The 22,769-nt window shown below is 37.0% G+C and overlaps 1 protein-coding gene across 1 annotated transcript in view; it reads left to right on the top strand.

The window, feature by feature from the left end:
- The window catches only part of IL1RAPL1 (interleukin 1 receptor accessory protein like 1), a 653,817-nt gene that overhangs the window by 71,636 nt on the left and 559,412 nt on the right, over window positions 1-22,769 (top strand). Inside the window, exon 3 of the mRNA XM_060002071.1 lies at window positions 20,070-20,256. Coding sequence (XP_059858054.1) covers window positions 20,070-20,256 — 187 coding nt within the window. The remainder of the gene's footprint in view (window positions 1-20,069; window positions 20,257-22,769) is intronic.

Raw genomic sequence — 22,769 nt, 5'->3', positions numbered from 1 at the left:
TTCTTTATCACATTTTGATAAAGATGCGACCCATTCATATTTTACTTTTAACTTTTAATTATATCTCTAATATCACTCCATGGCATTACATTCTGCCCACCCGAGTGTAAAGTATTTTATTCCTGTATTCTTTGTTGACAAGAATCCGTAGTATAATTGTCACGTTCTACCATGTTTATATTTATGAAGATATACAAATCATTAGCCCATTTTCTTTTCTCTGAAAATGGCCTATTTAAACCATTTGTTCTTTAAGTGAATTGTAGGTGATTCAGATTGATGGCTCTTCTTTCTAGTCAGAAAAATCTAAAAATTGCAGTTGACTAGAATTGATACTAAAATTGCCTAAAAAGTATTGAAAAGAAACCAACTGTGAAATGTGCATAAGTTATATAGAATAAAAAAGTCTCTTCCCAAAAACATCTAATTCTGCCTTTAAATTAAATTAACTCACAGTTTAATTCTGTTCTCCCCCCCATTTTTGTTTTCGATATAGAAATAAAAGACTTTCATCATAGATAGGAAAATGCAAAAGCAGCTTAATTTATTAAATGTACCATGTTTAAAGAGTGTTATATGTAATATTTGCAAATGTAGAAATATAATTTGTTTACCTCTTTTTTTTTTTTAACCTCCTGGGAGACTTGTAGGAATTTACGTGTAATGTAGATTAAGCACTCGGATATTTGTTTCCTAAACCACTGTATAGGCCAGGATCTAGTCAGCTAAAGCAAATTCTTTATAAGCAGTTCAGTAGGGAGAATTTAATGTGGTAAATGGGTTATAAATATGTTAGAAGAACTGAAATGGTGGGACATAGGCAGTCCAGGGGTTAGCAACCACCCCTGTGTCTGAAGGGAAGAAGAAAGGAAGGAAGTGGTGTTAGCAAACTCAGAAGCTGAAACAACAGATCCTCTCAGAAAAATCCAACCTGGAAGTCAGTTGGCAGGAGAGCCTGGGAAATGGAGGGCATATTTATGGGATAAAGTGGTAAACAAGCAGATAAGACTTCCTTTCCCATGGTACTTACACTGTATGGAAGGGAAAATATATACCTATATAAAGAAAAAATCAGGAAAATATCAATTAGTGATAATTGATAGGATAGATATAAAATAGAGTGGTATACTAAAGAATTATAAGCCTTTATTTTCATGGATTTTTTGTATTCATTGATTTTATTCAAAATTGCATTGAGATAATATTTACCTTAATTTTTGAGCACCCCCTCACTGGCATCACAGTAGTTCCATTGGGATAAGACTAATGTTTCAAAGGGCTTCTAGCTATTTTGCTTGAGCAACTAGGTGAATGGTGTGTTTATCAGTGAGACAGGGGAGACTAGGGTGAGAGTAGATTTGAGGGTAGAAGTAAAGATTTATTTGTGGGTCATGTTAGATCTAAATAAATTTTTTAGATTTCAATTGAGTATGATAAATAGGCAACTGGATATATAAATCTAGAGTTCAGATAGAGGTGAGAGCTGGAGATAGAAATACAGGACACAACGGAGAGTTGGTATTTAAAGTGAGGGTTAAATGAGATTATATAGAGGGAGATTAAATGAGATAATGCATATAAAGATTTTTAAAAACGATAGCTTTATTGAGATATAATTCACATATCATAATATTCTCCCATATAAAATGTAAAATTTAATTCTTTATTGTGGTAAAATATACATAACAAAATTTACCATTTTAACTATTTTTAATTGTACAATTTAGTGGCATTAATTACATTCACAGTGTTGCTCAATCATCACCACTATCCATTTCTAGATATTTTTCATCATCCCAGACAGAAACTCTGTACCCATTAAGCAGTAATTGCCCATTCCTTCCTCCCCACCGCAGCACAGGGTAACTGCTATTCTAATTTTATCTCTAGGAATTTTCCTATTCTAGGTATATTATATAAATGGAGTCATACAATATTTGTCCTTTTGTGTCTTGACTTATTTCACTTAGCATAATGTTTTCAGGCTTCTTCCATGTTGTAACAAGTATCAGAATTTCATTCTTTTAAAGTCCAAATGATATTGTATGTATATACCATGTTTTGTTTATTTCTTCATCTTTTGGTGGACATTTGAGTTGTTTGCACCTTTTGGCTATTGTGAGTAATGCTGTTATGAACATTGTTGTACAAGTATCTGTATACATCTCTGCTTCCAATTCTTTTAAGTATATAACTAGGAGTGGCATTGCTGGATCATATGGTAATTCTTTGTTTAACTTTTTGAAGAACCTCCAAACTGTTTTTCCATAGCAGCTGCACTATTTTACATTCCCACCAGTAATGCACAAGGGTTCCAACTTCATATATTCGCCAAAACGTGTTTTCCTTTTTTTTTAATAGTTATCATAATGGGTGTGAAGTAGTATTGTATAAAGCTTTTTGTGCAGTATTCTTTCCCCCACCATTTCCTCTCAGTAGAATATAAGTGTCATAAAACCAAATATTTTGTATATTCACTCCTTTATCCCCAGCTGGGCCAAGCATATAGTCTTTGCTCAATAAATATGTATTGACTGAATGAATGCATTTTAAATGCTCAATAAATGATATTTAATTCACTCTTCTAATAAATGATAGTTAATATATTAATTCCTGTATTATGTTGAGTGTCCCCTGTTGGGCTTAATGGTTTTGTTTTGTTTCTGTGAAATGACTTGCCTTTGCTATGAGAAGTTTAAGAGGCAATATGCTGAATTTACATAGAATGAAACTGCCTCAAACCATAACAACGGAAAAGGAGGGGAAAGACTTGAAAAATATGACATTAGAAAGCGATGGAAAAGCAGGCAAGATCTCACATGTTATCTTCAAATTGGAGCACTCGGTGCTATGAACATGTAAATTCAGGAAGGTGGCTGCAATCTCTTCTTCAAGGAGACTATCTAGCTTCCGTTTCCATTTCCCGCAAACCTTTCTTGAGTGAGGAATAGTTTTCCCGGATAAAGATACACTGTTCTATCTTCCTTGTGTCTGTAGAAGTTGGGCCACTTTCTAAATATGCTAAGTTCAAAGAAGTCACTCTACATGAGAACTCTGACTGCGAATTTCAGTAAACACTGTGTCTTCAAAATTACACCAGTCTCCAGAGTCTGGAAATATGCACCTTGGTCGATTTTATGGAATAGATTCAGTTTTTGTCTCCTATATGTAGTTAAGTATACAATATAAATGCCCATTATCACTAAGTTTATTTACCATCTTCACAGTTAATTTTACTTATCACTTGTATTTTTATTTTGAAGTCAAGGAGAGCAAAGCTATAATCAGGAAATACTGACCTGCAAAGTAAAAATGAATAAAACATATGCCATTATTATATTCCAAAAATATTTAGAGAAGTATTCGTAGAAAAAAAATCACTGATTTATAGCAGCTATTTGTTGACATTGTCAAGATTTGGTTTACACACAGTAGCGGAAAAAGTATTGATATGTTTTTAAATTTCAGAAAATTGGTATAACTGAAAAATCTATTTGTACATGGGTAAATTTCAGCAAACTCTGGTAGTTCTCTGTCTTCTTTAAAGATCAGTGTAGACTTTCTTTTACTCTATTGGAAGTTTCCCTGGAATTTTCATTGTAAAATGAGAGGTGGGGTGCAGGATTAACCATGTGTCTGGATCCTGGTTCACCACTTTTCCACAGCATTCTAGGAGCAAGATTTAATAGTACAAGAACTATTATAATCACGTTAGAAAAAACTGCCTGTGTGATGCTTGGAGAGAAAAAAGTGATTTGCAACTGACACAAATGTGGCTCACACATTTATTCTTCTGTTCCCTTATCTTTCCTTTATGTTTCTTTTTTTAAAAATTTATTTATCTTTTTTATTTTCTTCCAGGTTTATTGAGATACAGTTGACACATAGCATTGTGTTAGTTTAAGGTGTACAACATGAGAGTTTGATATACAGACAGACTGTGAAATAATTACCACAGTATGATTAGTTAACACATCCATCACTTCACATATTTAACTTCTTTTCTTTTTTTTCTCTTGTGAGAACATCTAGGATCTACTCTCTTAGCAACTTTCAAGTATACAATACAGTATTGGGTTTTTTGTTTTTAATTTTTTTGGAGTATAGTTGCTTTACAATGTTGTGTTAGTTTCTACTGTACAGCAAAGAGGAGATATATGTATACGTAAATCTTCCTTGGATTTCCTTCCTAGTTAGGTCACCACAGAGCATTGAGTACAGTTCCCTGTGCTATAAAGTAGTTCTCATTAGTTATCTATTTTATACGTAGTATCAATAGTGTGTATATGTCAATCCCCATCTCCCAATTCATCCCACCCCCTCTTTCCCCCTTGGTATCCATACGTTTGTTCTCTACATCTGTGTCTCTATTTCTGCTTTGTAACTAAGATCGTCTATACCAATTTTTTCAGATTCCACATATATGTGTTAATATACGATATCTATTTTTCTCTTTCTGACTTACTTCACTCCATATGACAGTCTCTAGGTCCATCCACGTCTCTACAAATGACCCAATTTGTTCCTTTTTATGGCTGAGTAGTATTCCATTGTATATATGTACCACATCTTCTTTATCCATTCCTCTGTTGATGGACATTTAGGTTGCTTCCATGTCCTGGCTATTGTAAATAGAGCTTCAGTGAACATTGTGGTACATGACTCTTTTAGAATTATGGTTTTCTCAGGGTATATGCCCAGTAGTGGGATATCTTTCAAATCAAGAAGGTCAACTACGCTGAAAAGAAGGTCTGTTGTATGCAGGGTGGGAAGAGATAATCAGGTGGTTGCAAGTAGCTATTCATTGCCAGGAAGTCTTTATAGCTGTGTTATAGTTTTTGCCTGGCCTGGAAGAGACATTTGCTTACTACATCCACTGTCAAGAAGTGTGTGCTATGTCGAAGAAGCATACAGGGAGAGGAGGGAAAAGTAGTGCAGTAGGATGTAGGTGAGGGTTGTTTAGAGGGATTAAGCAAAAAAATAAATGTAAATCAGAACTTCGTAGCCATTAACTAATAGTTCATTCATTCATGCATTCATTTAACAAATGTTTATTGAGAGTGCCTGTTATATGCCTGGCACTGTACAAGACACTTAGGGAAATCGTTAGGCTTCTTAAGTCCTTATGCTCCATTGGCCATCACTGAATAAATTCTTATAATGGATTATTCTCCATGTGTCAGAAGAAACTGGAGTGTTCAGAAAGGGAGAAAGAGTATAAGAGATTATTTTTTGAAAAGTGCCTGAATCATTTAAAAGTTAAGCATAGAATAACCATATGACTCAACATTTCCACTTCTAAGTATGCACCCAAAAGTACTGAAGGAAGACACGCAAACAAATACTTGTAGGTGAATGTTCATAGCAGCATTATTCTTAATAGCCAAAATGTGGAAACAAACCCAAATGTTCATCAGCTTATATACCAAGAAACTAAATATGATATATCCATACAATAGGCTATTATTAAGCCAAAAAAAGGAATGAAGTACAGATGCATACGGTAGCAGGAATGAACCTTGAACATATTATGCTAAGTGAAAGAAACCAGACACAAAAGTCCACATATTGTACGATTTCTTTTATATGAAATATTCCAAGTAAGCAAATCCGTAAAGACAGAAAGCAGATTGGTGGTTGTCAGGGGCTATGGGGATGGAGAAATGGCTAGTAATTGCTAATGGGTATGGATTTCCTTTTGGAATGATGAAAATGTCTTAGAATAAGATAGAGGTGATGGCTGCACAACATTATGAATGTAGTAAATGACACTTCACTGTGCACTTTCAAACAGTTAATTTTACGTTGCGTGAATTTTACCTTGTTAAAAATATGTGCCTTTAAGAATTCAAACAGCATACAGCTAACTCTCTCATTTTACCTCTTATGAGAAGAATACATATTAACAGCGGAGGCAGCAAAATAAGGGAAAACAGGTAATTACAAATTGAGATTGTTATGAAGAAAATAAACAGAAATAAGATGGATGGTGATAGAGGAGGTCAGCCATAGCTTCTCTGAAGAAATTTGTCATTTATATGACCTTGAGACCACTTCCTGAGCCTCAGTTTCCTTCAGTGCCATGTTTGTTTGTTTGTTTGTTTGTTTGTTTAATCTCTCTCTCTTTCTTTCCCTCCAGAAGAGGTCTAGAAGGAGACCTTGGGGTCTATAGTGGTGAAGTTTGAAAGTTCTCGTGCCCAAGAATAACTCAGGTGGAGAAATACTAGACTAGAATTTCATACACTGAGGCCTCCTCAAGTCTAATATTCCAGGAATACTAGGCTAGAAAAATTAAAATAATAAAATTATATTATTCATTTTCTGTCAAAAAGTGGGAGATAATTATTTTGAATTTATAGTTAGCAGAAGATTGAGGATGAAGTTCAACTTACAGGTTAAATTATTAAGAAAGAATTTCAAACAAGAAGACAATAAATTGGCATTTTTAGGTCTTATCAATTGCTCAGTGTTCTTACTCTAATCTTTTCAGAAGCACTGATTTCAACCACAGTTAAATCAATAGGTCCTCCAGAGCTCTTCTGAAAAGAAAACCTAATCCAAACAAATTTCACATTTAGTGTCAGTAGCTGGAAGCATAGTGTGTGTAAGGAAGATAAGATAGAGGGGCCACACACATAGCTTCAGGCATCACCATAAGGACTGATAGAAAAAAATTACAGATAGAAAAATTGAAAGGCTTTAAGATTAGAAATAAACTATCAAAGTATGTTTAAGGCTTAACAAACTGTAAGAGGTTCCCTCCACAATCTAACCCTGACTTGTTTTTTTTTTTTTTTTTTTGCCATACGCGGGCCTCTCACCGTTGTGGCCTCTCCCGTTGTGGAGCACAGGCTCCGGACGCGCAGGCTCAGCGGCCACAGCTCACGGGCCCAGCTGCTCCGTGGCATGTGGGATCTTCCCGGACCGGGGCACGAACCCGTGTCCCCTGCAACGGCAGGCGGACTCTCAACCACTGCGCCACCAGGGAAGCCCTAACCCTGACATTTGTGATTCCCAACATTTTATTTTCACAACGAATGATTAAACAGTACAGTCAAATTTATGGTTAAGTAGTCACCTTCCAAACAGTGGAGTAACTGAACTTTCAGGTCTTCCATCCCTCTGTGCTGCTTTTCAGTGCCCAAGCGTTTGTAACACTTCAAGAATACTCTGTGCTTTTGTTTTCACACAAAAAAATTATGTACAAAAGATTATGACTTGAAAAAAGACCAGTGAATGTTAGAGTAAACCATGTAAAACATAGAAGCCTAAAACAACTTAATCCTTAAAAAACATTGATCAAATCCCTGTCTTTCTCAGCACTTCCTAAGTGGGAAGAGATTTCCAAACATTATGGAAATGTTATTATTTCCCCTAGGGACCAGGAAATTAACATAATATACAGGTCAAGTGTTTCGTGGCGCCGCCGTTAGAGGACATATTTAACAGTCATGTTACTGGTAATTCTGTTAGAGTGGAGAGAAACACTGAATACTATGGATTATCATTCATAGGGGATGTGATTACAGAATGATTGAAACTGTGCTACCCTTAGGTATGGCATAACATGGCTTTTATTTTACTCTATAGCTAATCAGGCAATATACAAAATTTCTCTTCCCCCATATATTTTTCTTTCTTACCCCCTGCCTGCACTACCCAAATTTCCACACCTCGATCTGTAGCTGCGTGATGTTGTCATCCTTCAAAAGATAAATTATAAAATCTCTGGTAGCTCCCATGCATGCCAGTTCAGAATCTTTCACTTTTTCAAAGTAACACACCACTAAGGAACCTATGGAGAACTTCGATACACTGTACTGACTTCCAGAGACTACTTACAGAAAATATTCTAACTTTATTTTTTGTGTCATAGATTTACTTCTTGATTATGTTCCAAAATATTTGTTAATCCCCAGTATTTGCACTGGACTTAAGGCTAGATTTCCTTCTTCCTTATAAGACAGGGCCCTAAGCCAGTCCTTTCAGAAGCCATTTCTTTTACAAGTATGTATATATATATGTAGAAAGCGTGTAGTAGAAAGAGCTGAAGAAGCCATGATATTTCTTTAATACCTGCTGCTTGCTCCATCTTATTCTTTATTAGATGTTTGGGAGCTTAAGGACCTAACTTTTCAAAGAAATCTAAGTTAGGGCGTGTTCTGCCTTTCTCCAGTAGGCATCTATTCTAGAATATAAAATAATATAAAATCAGGGCTAAGAGTAGGTAACTTTCTTTTGTTTTAAACAATGTATATATAGTTTATGTGTGCTAACCCAGCACTACTTATTTTCAGTAGTATACAGAAGAGACCAATGAATTAGAAGTTAGGAGATATATGTTCTAATCCCATTTCTGCCACCAATTAGTAGAACTTAGACAAATCATTGACTTCAAAAAAAATAAATAATTGACTTCTTTAGGCTTTGGGTCCCTTTGCTGTAACCTCAGGAGGCTGAAAGAAGTAACTCTCTCTAAACTGTTTGTACAATACATTTTGTGTACTTGGTGTGTCCTGCAGGGTTACCCTTGCCAGAGAAAACTAGGTTTTGAAAAAATTTCACATTAGTATCATTTCTTCACTGGAAAAGATCAGTATTGACTCTCAATTATGAACAACTGTTTTGTCCACATACCTGTAATATCCTGTCTCTCTCTACCCATTTTATAAACATTGGAACCAGCAGTCATGATTTAACTTTTGCCTAGATTGCAGCTCATCTTTTAAAACAATAGAAGCTGAGTAGATATGTGCTGATGATTTTTACCGTAAATCCTGGAGGAGCATTCTTTCCCCGTTTACCCCATTCCACTGTATTTCCCCGACTGCAGAGAGCCACAGTGCCATAGCAGTCATGCTGCAAATTTAATGATGGTGGATGGGACTCTTCACTTTGAGAGTGTCTAATTTCCCCCAGGGCGATCATATGTTTATTAATGTGTCACAGGTTGCTTGCTTCCTGTTAACTCTTCTCAGTAAATAGGACTGTAGCATTCATTGGATGCTGCCTTATTTTTAGCTTTTTAAATCACCTCCTGATGAACAGAAACAGTAAACAAGTATTAAAACATGGAAAGTAATTTGAAAGTAGTGCTATCCTGGGGAGTCTGGAATTCCAGACATTACCAGACAGTAGTAAATCAGCAGTCACCTCACAAAGCTAGGGAATAAAAGACAGGAGAATAACATCTAAGGGTGCTCATCTGGAGCCACTTTCTGAAAATTAGGGGTCAGTTGCATTTATAGTAGAGCAAGAGGGGGTGGCTGAGGTAGAGTCGTATTTTTCATAAACTTCTCATTCTTGTCCAACGCAGTCAGGTATCCCAGGACTTATCTGGATTCTTATGCTTCACAGTCATTAAACACCACAGAACTGAAGGCATCGTCATGGTGATATTGCCTATCTAACCTGCCTTGTAAACAAACACTGTTTAGCCCTACTGCAAAAGAGAAATATAAAGGAAGTAGGAAAAAGGGACGAAGTACTGCTGATAAGCTCTAATACTTACTGAGTGCTCACTAAAAGACTGACACTGTGTTTTAACATGCTTGATTCCCACAGTGACCTATGAGGTCTGTAGTATTATTTTCTCCTTGTACAAATGAGTAAATGGAAGCCTAAGGAGTCAAGTAACTTTTCCTAATTTCAAAAGTAATGAGTGATTGGGCTGGAATCTGAAACTCTGCAGTTGGGCTTTAGAGATCTTACACTTAACCCAACTGCCTGTAGAAAAAAAGGCCTGGTATTTGATACAAGGAGGTGTGGGGAAATCGACAACAGTGTAAGTTTGAATAGAAAGAAAACCTAAGATTTTTGAATTTAGAAGATTAATGTGGAAGGTTCAAGATTAGAATTCACTGATTTACTTCCTAGAAAAGTCTGTTCTTTAAGAATTCTAACGTGTTCTACAAATATCAGTATTTTTCTAAGACTTTGAATATTTTCTTAAGACACATTTGAATGCATCCTAAGATAGCTAATAACTTAGTTATTTTTTTCTGAAAAAAATTATCTTAAAATGAGCCGGAGAAGAGCATGCTCCAGTCTGTACTGGAGTTAAATTAATAAATAATGCATGAGCAATATTGCTGGCAGCCCCAAAGAGGATTTTTTTTTCCCTCTTGAGTGTGAAGCTCAAGCTAAAATTTAACACACTTTGCTTTCTCTCAAAGCTGTTTCTTTTTCAGTATCTTACGTGCTAAAAGATTGACTCTACCTTTCATATACTCATCTGAAAAAATTCTTTATCATCTTGTATGCCTCTCTCTTTCCTTCACTCCTTCACTGTCACATTATTCTATATCTTTAATATATTTTGAACATGATCCCTCCTTCCTATCTCGCTGGGCATTGCCTTTGTTGGAGTTGCCTTTTTTTTTTCCCTGAATGAATGCAGTTGCTTTCTAATTTGTCTCACTGTACTTAGTCCTCCTTGCAATCCAATCCAATCCATTTTTCTCACTACAGTCAGAAAAATCTTTCCAAAATCCAATTGTCATCATTTCCCAGCATAAAGTCCAAAGTCCTTACGGTGGCTTTACAGGACTTTCAGTCTGGCTCCTGCCCGCATCTCCAGTCTCAGTTCCTGCTGTTCCTTTATCACTATTTTATAACCCAGCCACACCAAATTATTTGCAATTACTCAAACATGCCAAGCTGTGTCATGCCTTCAAGCCTTTGTGCATACTATTCTCTGAAATAACCTTTCTTAAAATTGTTAAATTCTTACTCACACTTTAAGATACTCAGATATCACAATTTATGAGGACTTCTTGTTTCTTTCTTTGACACTACTGTGTGGTACATACCCCTTTGTAGTACTTACCACCTTGAATTTTTTTTTTTTTTTTTTTTTTTTTTGCGGAACGCGGGCCTCTCACTGTTGTGGCCTCTCCCGTTGCGGAGCGCAGGTTCAGCGGCCATGGCTCACGGGCCCAGCCGCTCCGCGGCATATGGGATCCTCCTGGACCGGGGCATGAACCAGTGTCCCCTGCATCGGCAGGTGGACTCTCAACCACTGCGCCACCAGGGAAGCCCCTCACCTTGAATTTTAACTATTTACTTGTGTATCACTTCTGGAGTGTGAGGGACTGGGGGCAGGAAATAGGTCTCATCATTCTAGCAAAATCCCTAAGCACATTCTCTCAGGATATTTTTCAGGCTACTAATTGACTGTTTAATGGTTGATGGTGTCACCTATTAACTATTTTAGATATACTTGTAATGTACATATTATATGAAGCTAGAGAAATCTACAATCAGTAGCCCTAAATTCTAATTTTGTGGACATTTTCTTTGTTACCCAATATAAAGTTGAATAACTAACAGTAATGGAAAACTCTGTTTTTCTCCTTTACTCTCAACACTTCTCATGCCAGTTATGTGGGGTTTTTCCCACACCAAGCAATTCTTCAACCTGCTGGATATCCTACAATTAAGTTCATTTCGGACACTGTTTACCTGGACTTAGCATCAGATCCTACAGGTTAAGGGCTCAGTTCTGCATGACTGCCCCCACCCGCGACACACACAATTCAGATGCCAATTGCTAGTCCACAAATTTACCTCCACTTCTGACTGACTGGTTGTAAATCAGAGGTCCGCAGAATGCGCTTCTCATATTCTTCCATTATGCTTAATAGGTCAGTTACATTTTTCTCCTTCTTTGTTCAGTTTACCAATTTTATTTTAAACTAATTTGTATTGGAGTATAGTTGATTTACAATGTTGTGGTAGTTCCTGCTGTACAGCAAAGTGCATCAGTTATACGTATATCCACTCTTTATTTTTGTTTTTTTTAATTTTTACTTTTTGGCACACCGCGTGGCACGCAGGATCTTAGTTCCCTGACCAGGAATTGAACCTGTGCACCCTGCATTGGAAGCACAGAGTCTTAACCACTGCACCACCAACGAAGTCCCTATCCACTCTTTTTTAGATTCTTTTCCCATATATGTCATTACAGAGTATTGTGTAGAGTTCCCTGTTCTATACAGTAGATTCTTATTAGTTATCTATTTTATATATAGTAGTATGTATATGCCAGTCCCAATCTCCAAATTTATCCTTTACCCCCGTTTCCCCCTTGGTAACCATAAGTTTGTTTTCTAGACCTACGACTCTATTTCTGTTTTTTGGTTTTTTACTTTTTCATAACATCTTTATTGGAGTATAATTGCTTTACAATGGTGTGTTAGTTTCTGCCTTATAACAAAGTGAATCAGCTATAAGTATACATATATCCCCATATCCCCTCCCTCTTGCGTCTCCCTCTCACACTACCTATCCCACCCCTCTAGGTGGTCACTAGACACGGAGCTGATCTCCCTGTGCTATGCGGCTGCTTCCCACTAGCCATCTATTTTACATTTGGTACTCAATATATGTCCATGCCACTCTCTCACTTCATCCCAGCTTACCCTTCCCCCTCCCCGTGTCATCAAGTCCATTCTCTACGTCTGCATCTTTATTCTTGTCCTGCCCCTAGGTTCTTGAGAACCTTTTTTTTTGTTGTTCTAGATTCCATATATATGTGTTAGCATACGGTATTTGTTTTTCTCTTTCTGACTTCACTCTGTATGTCAGACTCTAGGTCCATCCACTTCACTACAAATAACTCAGTTTTGTCTCTTTTTATGGCTGAGTAATATTCCAATGTACATATGTGCCACATCTTCTTTACCCATTCATCTGTCGCTGGACACTTAGGTTGCTTCCATATCCTGGCTATTGTAAATAGAGCTGCAATGAACATTTTGGTACATGACTCTTTTTGAATTATGGTTTTCTCAGGGTATATGCCCAGTAGTGGGATTGCTGGATCATACGGTAGTTCTATTCTTAGTTTTTAAGGAACCTCCATACTGTTCTCCATAGTGGCTGTATCAATTTACATTCCCACCAACAGTGCAAGAGGGTTCCCTTTTCTCCACACCCTCTCCAGCATTTGTTGTTTGTAGATTTTCTGATGATGGCCATTCTGACCGGTGTGAGGGGATACCTCATAGTAGTTTTGATTTGCATTTCCCTAATAATAAGTGATGTTCAGCAGCTTTTCACGTGCTTCTTAGCCATTTATATGTCCTTTTTGGAGAAATGTCTATTTAGATCTTCTGCCGATTTTTTGATTGGGTTGTTTGTTTTCTTCATATTGAGCTGCATGAGCTGCTTGTATATTTTGGAGATTAATCCTTTGTCAGTTGCTTCATTTGCAAATATATTCTCCCAATCTGAGAGTTGTCTTTTTGTCTGGTGCATGGTTTCCTTTGATGTGCAAAAGACTTTAATTTTCATTAGGTCCCACTTGCTTATTTTGTTTTTATTTCCGTTTCTCTAGGAGGTGGGTCAAAAAGGATCTTGCTGTGATGTATGTTATAGAGTGTTCTGCCTGTGTTTTCCTGTAAGACTTTTATAGTGTCTGGCCTTACATTTAGCTCTTTAATCCATTTTGAGTTTATTTATGTGTACGGTGTTAGGGAGTGTTCTAATTTCAATCTTTTACATGTAGCTGTCCGTTTTCCCAGAACGACTTATTGAAGAGGCTGTCTTTTCTCCATTGTGTAGTCTTGACTCCTTTATCAAAAATAAGGTGACCTTATGTGAATCGGTGTATCTCTGGGCTTTCTGTCCTGTTCCATTGATCTATATTTCTGTTTTTGTGCCAGTACCATACTATCTTGATTACTTTAGCTTTATAGTGTAGTCTGAAGTCCGGGAGCCTGATTCCTCCAGCTCCGTTTTTCTTGCTCAAGATTGCTTTGGCTATTTGGGGTCTTTTGTGTTTCCATACAAATTGTGAAATTTTTTGTTCTAGTTCTGTGAAAATGCCAGTGGTAGTTTGATAGGGATTGCATTGAATCTGTAGATTGCTTTGGGTAGTGGAGTCATTTTCACATTATTGATTCTTTCAATCCAGGAATATGGTGTATCTCTCCATCTGTTTGTATTATTTTTAATTTCTTTCATCAGTGTCTTCTGTCTCCTTAGGTAGGTTTATTCCTATGTATTTTATTCTTTTTGTTGCAATGGTAAATGGGAGTGTTTCCTTAATTTCTCTTTCAGATTGTTCATGATTAGTGTATAGGAATGCAAGAGATTTCTGTGCGTTAATTTTGTATCCTGCTACTTTACCAAATTCATTGATTAGCTCTAGTAGTTTTCTGGTAGCATCTTTGGGATTCTCTATGTATAGTATCATGTCATCTGCAAACAGTGACAGCTTTACTTCTTCTTTTTCGATTTGGATTCCTTTTATTTCTTTTTCTTCTCTGATTGCTGTGGCTAAAACTTCCAAAACTATGTTGAATAATAGTGGTGAGTGTGGGCAACCTTGTCTTGTCCCTCACCTTAGAGGAAATGGTTTCAGTTTTTTACCATTGAGAACAATGTTGGCTGTGGGTTTGTCATATATGGCCTTTATTATGTTGACGAAAGTTCCCTCTATGCCTACTTTCTGGAGGGTTTTTATCATAAATGGGTGTTGAATTTTGTCAAAAGTTTTTTCTGCACATATTGAGATCATGTGGTTTTTATCCTTTAATTTGTTAATATGGTACATATGTCACATTGATTGATTTGCATATATTGAAGAATCCTTGCATTCCTGGGATAAACCTCTCTTGATCATGGTGTATGATCCTTTTAATGTGCTGTTGGATTCCGTCTGCTAGTGTTTTGTTGAGGATTTTTGAATCTATGTTCGCCAGTGATATTGGCCTGTAGTTATCTTTCTTTGTGACATCTTTGTCTGGTTTTGGTATCAGGGTGATGGTGGCCTTGTAGAATGAGTTTGGGAGTGATCCTCCCGCTGTCATATTTTGGAAGAGTTTGAGAAGGATAGGTGTTAGCTCTTCTCTAAATGTTTGATAGAATTCGCCTGTGAAGCCATCTGGTCCTGGGCTTTTGTTGGAAGATTTTTAATCACAGTCTCAATTTCAGTGCTTGTGATTGGTCTGTTTATATTTTCTATTTCTTCCTGGTTCAGTCTCAGAAGGTTGTGCTTTTCTAAGAATTTGTCTGTTTCTTCCAGGCTGTCCATTTAACTGGCATTTAGTTGCTTGTAGTAATCTCTCATGATCCTTTATATTTCTACAGTGTCAGTTGTTTCTTCTCCTTTTTCTTTTCTACTTCTATTGATTTGAGTCTTCTCTCTTTTTTTGTTGATGAGCCTGGCTAATGGTTTATCAATTTTGTTTATCTTCTCAAAGAACCAGCTTTTAGTTTTATTGATCTTTGCTACTGTTTCCTTCATTTCTTTTTCATTTATTTCTGATCTGATCTTTATGATTTCTTTCCTCCTGCTAGCTTTGGGGTTTTTTGTTCTTCTTTCTCTAATTGCTTTAGGTGTAAGATTAGGTTGTTTATTTGAGATGTTTCTTGTTCCTTGAGGTAGGATTGTATTGCTATAAACTTCCCTCTTAGAACTGCTTTTGCTGTATCCCACAAGTTTTGGGTCATTGTATTTTCATTGTCATTTGTTTCTAGGTATTTTTGATTTCTTCAGTGATCTCTTGGTTATTTAGTAGTGTGTTGTTTAGCCTCCATGTGTTTGTATTTCTTACAGGTTTTTTCCTGTACTTGATACCTAGTCTCATAGCGTTGTGGTCGGAAAAGACACTTGATACCATATCAGTTTTCTTAAATTTACCAAGGCTTGATTTGTGACCCAAGATATGATCGATCCTGGAGAATTTTCCATGAGCACTTGAGAAGAAAGTGTATTCTGTTGTTTTGGATGGAATATTCTATACATATCAATTAAGTCCATCTTGTTTAATGTATTATTTAAAGCTTGTGTTTCCTTATTTATTTTCATTTTGGATGATCAGTCCGTTGGTGAAAGTGGGCTGTTCAAGTCCCCTACTGTGATTGTGTTAGTGTCAATTTCCCCTTTTATGGGTGTTAGTATTTGCCTTATGTATTGAAGTGCTCCTATGTTGGGTGCATAAATATTTACAATTGTTATATCTTCTTCTTGGATTGATCCACCCATCATTATGTAGTGTCCTTCTTTGTCTCTTCTAATAGTCTTTGTTTTAAAGTCTATTTTGTCTGATATGAGAATTGCTACCCCAGCTTTCTTTTAATTTCCATTTGCATGGAATATCTTTTTCGATCCCCTCACTTTCAGTCTGTATGTGTCCCTAGGTCTGAAGTGGGTCTCTTGTAGACAGCATATATATGGGTCTTGTTTTTGTATCCATTCAGCCAGTCTCTGTCTTTTGGTTGAAGCATTTAATCCATTTACATTTAAGTTATTATTGATATGTATGTTCCTATTACCATTTTCTTAATTGTTTTGGGTTTGTTATTGTAGGTCTTTTCCTTCTCTTGTGTTTCCTGCCTAGAGAAGTTCCTTTAGCATTTGTTGTAAAGCTGGTTTGGTGGTGCTGAATTCTCTTAGCTTTTGCTTGTCTGTAAAGGTTTTAATTTTTTCATTGAATCTGAATGAGATCTTTGCTGGGTAGAGTAATCTTGTTTGTAGGTTTTTCCCTTTCATCACCTAAACATGTCCTGACACTCTTTTCTGGCTTGCAGAGTTTCTGCTGAAAGATCAGCTGTTAACTTTATGGGGATTCCCTTATATGTTATTTGTTGCTTTTCCCTTGCTGCTTTTAATACTTTTTCTTTGTATTTAATTTTTGATAGTGTGATTAATATGTGTCTTGGCATGTTTCTCCTTGGATTTATCCTGTACGGGACTCTCTGTGCTTCCCAGTGGGCTTGATTGACTATTTCCTTTACCATATTAGGGAAGTTTTCAATTATAATCTCTTCAAATATTTTCTCAGTCCCTTTCTTTTTCTCTTCTTCTTCTGGGACCCCTATAATTGAAATGTTGGTATATTTAATTTTGTCCCAGAAGTCTCTGAGACTGTCCTCGATTCTTTTCATTCTTATTTCTACATTCTGCTCTGCAGTAGTTATTTCCACTATTTTATCTTCCAGGTCACTTACCCATTCTTTTGCCTCAGTTACTGTCCTATTCAGTCCTTTTACAGAATTTTAAATTTCATTTATTGTCTTGTTCATCATTGTTTGGTCTTTAGTTCTTGTAGGTCCTTGTTAAACATTTCTTGTATTTTCTCCATTCTATTTCCGAGAGTTTGGTAATATTTACTATCATTACTCTGAATTCTTTTTTGGGTAGACTGCCTATTTCCTCTTCATTTGTTTAGTCTGGTCGGTTTTTACCTTGCTCCTTCGTCTGCTGTGGGTTTCTCTGTCTTCTCATTTTGTTTTACTTACTGTGTTTGGGGTCTCCTTTTCACAGGCTGCAGGTTCGTAGTTCACGGTTTTTTTTGATGTCTGCCCCCAGTGCCTAAGGTTGGTTCAGTGGGTTGTGTAGGCTTCCTGGTAAAGAGGAGTAGTGACTGTGTTTTGGAGGATGAGGCTGGATCTTGTCTTTCTGGTGGGTAGGATTGCGTCTGGTGGTGTTTTTTGGGGTGTCTGTGACCTTATTATGATTTTAGGCAGCATCTGTGCTAATGGGTGGGGTTGTGTTCCTGTCTTGCTAGTTGTTTGGCATAGGATGTCCAACACTGTAGCTTGCTCTTCGTTCAGTGGAGCTGGTTCTTAGTGTTGAGATGGAGATCCCTGGGAGAGCTTTTGCTGTTTGATATTATGTGGAGCCAGGACGTCTCTGGTGGACCAGTGTCCTGAACTCAACTCTCCCACCTCAGAGGCACAGGCCTGACACCCAGCTGGAGCACCAAGACCCTGTCAGGCACATGGCTCAGAAGAAAAGGGAGAAAAAAAGGAACGAAAGAAAAAAGTAAAATAAAATAAAGTTATTAAAATAAAAAATTAAAAAATATATATTTAAAATAAAAAAATTAAAAAGTAATTAAAAAAAGAAAAAAAGTATGGACAGACAGAACCCTAGGACAAATGGTAAAAGCAAAGCTATACAGACAAAATCACACAAAGAAGCATAACATATGCACTCACAAAAAGAGAAAAAGGAAGTAAGTATATATATCTATATATAAAAATAAAGGAAGAGAGCAGCCAAATCAATAAACAAATCTACCAATGATAATAAACTCTAAATACTAAACGAAGATAAACATAAACCCAGAAACAAATTAGATGCAGAAAGCAAACCCCAAGTCTACAGTTGCTCCCAAAGTCCACTGCCTCAATTTGGGATGATTCGTTGTCTATTCAGGTATTCCACAGATGCAGGGTACATCAAGTTGATTGTGGAGATTTAATCCACTGCTCCTGAGGCTGCTGGGAGAGATTTCCCTTTCTCTTCTTTGTTCGCACAGTTTCTGTGGTTCAGTTTTGGATTTAGCCCCGCCTCTGCGTGTAGGTCGCCTGAGGGCGTGTGTTCCCGTCCAGACAGGACGGGGTTAAAGGAGCAGCTGATTAGGGAGCTCTGGCTCACTCAGGCTGGGGGCGGAGCACGAGGTGCAGGTACAGAATGCAGGGCGAGCCTGTGGCGGCAGAGGCCAGCATGAGTGACTTTGCAACAGCCTTAGGTGGGACTCTGGCAGCAGCGGGCTGCACAGGCTCCCGGGATGGGAGGTGTGGAGAGTGAGCTGTGGTTGCACACAGGCTTCTTGGTGGCAGCAGCAGCAGCCTTAGCGTCTCATGCCCGTCTCTGGGATCCTCGCTGATAGCCACGGCTCGCGCCTGTCTCTGGAGCTCCTTTAAGTGGCGCTCTGAATCTGAATCCCCTCTCCTCGCGCACCAGGAAACAAAGAGGGAAGAAAAAGTCTCTTGTGTCTTCAGCAGCTCCAGACTTTTTGCCGGACTCTGTCCCGGCTAGCTGTGGCACACTAACCCCTTCAGGCTGTGTGCACGCAGCCTACCCCAGTCCTCTTCCTGGGATCCGACCCTCCGAAGCCCGAGCCTCAGCTCCCAGCCCCCGCCCGCTCCCGCGGGTGAGCAGACAAACCCCTCGGGCTGGTGAGTGCTGGTCGGCACTGATCCTCTGTGCGGGAATCTCTCTGCTTTGCCCTCCGCACCCCTGTGGCTGCGCTCTCCTCCGTGGCTCCGAAGCTTCCCCCCTCCACCACCCACAGTGTCTGCCTGCGAAGGGGCTTTTAGTGTGTGGAAACGTTTCCTCCTTCACGGCTCCCTCCCACTGGTGCAGGTCCCATCCCTATTCTTTTGTCTCTTTTTTCTTTTGCCCTACCCAGGTACGTGGGGAGTTTCTTGCCTTTTGGGAGGTCTGAGGTTTGCTTCCAGCGTTCAGTAGTTGTTCTTTAGGAGTTGTTCTACATGTAGATGTAATTCTGATGTATTTGTGGGGAGGAAGGTGATCTCTGCCTCTTACTCCTTCGCCATCTTAAGGGTCTCCCCAAGGGTGGTTCCTATTAGGAAAACTTCCAGCTCAAAATTCTGCTTTCTTGGGTCATTAAACTAGCAGTGGAGACTCTCCAGCCTTCTGTTTCTTTATCTTTTGGTGAGGCACAGCCCTCTCCAATAGTCCATAGATGGCTTCTTTTGTATTAGATCCCAGCTCAGGTCCGGCGCAGACACAGCTGACTGCGACCAGACTTTCTCTATTTCTGTTTTGTAAATAAGTTCATTTGTGCCATTTTTTTTTTAGATTCTGCATATGTGATATCATATGATATTTGTCTTTCTCTGTGTGACTCACTTCACTCAGTATGACAATCTCTAGGTCCATCCGTGTCGCTGCAAATGGCATTATTTCATTCTTTTTTACGGCTGAGTATGAATTTACCAATTTTAGCATATTATGACCAGGCTTGACTTGTTTCTTGACCTAAATCTTCCTTTATTTTATTTTCCTAGATAAAATCTAAATAAAAATGTCTATTAAACAGTTTTTCAAACCAAACTTTTATATAATATAAAATTTTTTTCTAGCATATGAAAAATATACAAATGGTTTAACAGAACCAAGCATTGTTTAGCTGGCTGACAAGATAGAGCCCTGTGGAATAAGCCATGATACCATACATTAATTATCAGTAGAGTTTTTATCCCTCTCTTCCTCTCTCCCTTTTTGAGTGAAGTAAATACACTGCCTTGACAACAGTTGCTTTTTGTTCACACCAGGCCACCATATTTATTCTGCTTCATTACAGAAACTCCACTTACTGTATGAAAGTATCCATCTCACTGACAGTGGGTGAAAATGACACTGGACTGTGCTACAATTCCAAGATGAAGTACTTTGATAAAGCTGAACTTAGCAAAAGCAAGGAAATTTCGTGCCGTGACATAGAAGATTTTTTACTACCATCCAGAGAACCTGAAATCCTATGGTATAAGGTATGGACTATGAATGATTTTATCACTTATAAATAGATTAATGTGTACCTTATTCTAGGGCAAGTTGGATAAAAACATTTAAATGGGTGTTATATAGTTCAGTTCTGCCTTCCTAAGACACTACAGCAAGTTGTGCTGGTCATTATAAGTTTTTAAACCAGGGGCTTTGATAATCCAAGTCAATATTTGTATTTTTAGTACATTGTAATAAGCTACTATGTTAATGTTTATATCTAGTTTATGCTGATAATCCTATCAAGTCTATTATAATCTGTGTTGATAATTTCAGGAACTAAAATGCATTAAGCATTCATTTCAAACTCTTCATATAAGCAGTCCAAAATGTCCCCAAACAAGGAGAAAAAGGATTGACTTGCTTCTGTGATAAAATGGTGTACTAGTTTTATTGAAATATTCTGTTTAATAGAAGTATCTTTGTGCATATCCTAATCCCTTTTGTATAAAAGCATACATGTTTTTAAAAATCCGATGAAAATGTATACGATTATAAAAATAGTGTTAGATTAACCTCTTTTCAAAAACCAGAAGCAACTTTAGGCTTAAGCAGAATAATCAGACGCTGTTCTTCCTGTCACATCATTGACTTTGACTGAATTTCAAGATTTGAACATGTTCTTCAACTTATTTATATCTAAAAGATGCTTTTGTTATTGAACATACCCAAGAAAATACAATATAGATGTTATGAACATTTGTCTGGAATATGTTTTCCATGATTTAAAGATACCTAGTGTAAACTTTTGCTTTGTCCAACTAACTGGAAATAGGAATTTAGGAAGCTGGATCTTTTAGTAACTAGATTCACAAATGTCAGTATACAGAATATGAGCCCTCAGGACTGATAACGAATTCAAAACTTGTTAGAAATGAAACAGGAAGTACATCTTTAACAATTTTTAAAGGATTTTTCCAAAATTAGTAATGCCCTTCTTTGAATCACTTTCTTTTGATTCTTGACAGTAAGCAATGGAGTATTCAGAACATCAAGGGAACTGTTGAAATAGTTTTCTACTTTTCCCTTGGATTTCTGTATTAGACAGTATTAAATAGCCCTTAAATATTAGCCCCACTATTTCTGTTCCTGTACATGTGAGCTTTATTTACTTTTAAAGTTTTTTAATTATATATTTCTCACCCTGATTTTCTGTGGTTTGCCTCCACAGGAGGATTCTAAGCAAGCCCTGATGATTTCCTCAAAGGGGAGAGGTATTAGGGGCGTTTGACACAAGATCTTCAAGTACAGATATTTTTCTAATACTCATATGTGTACATTCAGCTTCTAAATATGCAATTTCCTTGTTGTTTGCCAATAAGTTGATCTTAAGAGTCATGCACTTTTTCTCACTTTTTGCAAATAGTATCTCAAAATTTGCTGAAACATTAGAGGCCACACACACACACACACACACACACACAGAGTCACACACTCAGTTTTTTAAATGGCTGGCCTCATATTGGTCCTTTAGTCATGCTTCCACCATCTCCCCAGTCATTGTGACCTTACGCTATAAAGACCATCATTAGTGAAGTGATGGGTGGAGATGCAGTATATGTGGAATTTAGAAGTTTTGTAACAATTCAGATTATTTTTCCATAGTCAAGGTAATATGTATTGCATACATTTAGTGTATAATTTATGCAACTATGACAGTTTATGCAACTAATATGAGGATATTAAGTGTATATTTTGGACTGAAATAACCAGATAATTGTCCTCCAATTATACACAGGCATTGAGACACATAATCAAAATAATGGTCTGCATAAATTTGATCTGGCAATAAATTTTTAACAAAATAATATTACCTCTGACTAGTGTTAAAAGGTTTAAAGTTATTTTATCCTCATTCCACTGATTTCGAATATGGCTAGAGAAAATGGACTTCTGTTTGGCAAAAACAGAAATCTCCTGAGCCAACATCATTATAATCCAAAGCTTAAAGCAGAGACCATAATTTGGTAGACTGTGAGACTATAAAGACCTTGCATATAAATAATGGCCCTTTCTTCCAGGGACTGTAGAATATATATGCTATGAAAAGATTGAATTATTTCTAAATGCAGCCTTAAAAGATTTAAAATACTGAACTAAAGCATTTTTCTCTATAGAATTAGTTTTTCTGCTTTCCACTAAAAAATTCATTTTATATTTTATATTATCAGTATCAAAGTAGTTAATTTCATAATCATCAAATGCAGACTATTTGCTTCTAAAAATGATGTCTGGAGTAATCTTAATAAATGTCATTTTCTTATATCTAATAATCAATACATATATGATTTAGAGACACTAAAGTTAGACGTTAATAAAGTGACTCTTGCTAAAAGTGCTTTTTTCAAATTGAGGTACCTGATTTCCCAGAGATGTGGAGAAGTTTTGAAAATCTGTAGCATTAATTCACAACTCTAGCTCTTTTAAAATCTAACTTTAGAAGCTTTTAGTTTAGTTATTTTAAATACTTTAAGTTACTATATGTACTATAAAAATTTTG

Source organism: Delphinus delphis, chromosome X (assembly GCF_949987515.2).
Source record: "Delphinus delphis chromosome X, mDelDel1.2, whole genome shotgun sequence".
Taxonomy (NCBI): Eukaryota; Metazoa; Chordata; class Mammalia; order Artiodactyla; family Delphinidae; genus Delphinus; species Delphinus delphis.
Note: the sequence above shows the minus strand (reverse complement) of the source record. Positions and strands in the feature narration are given on the sequence as shown.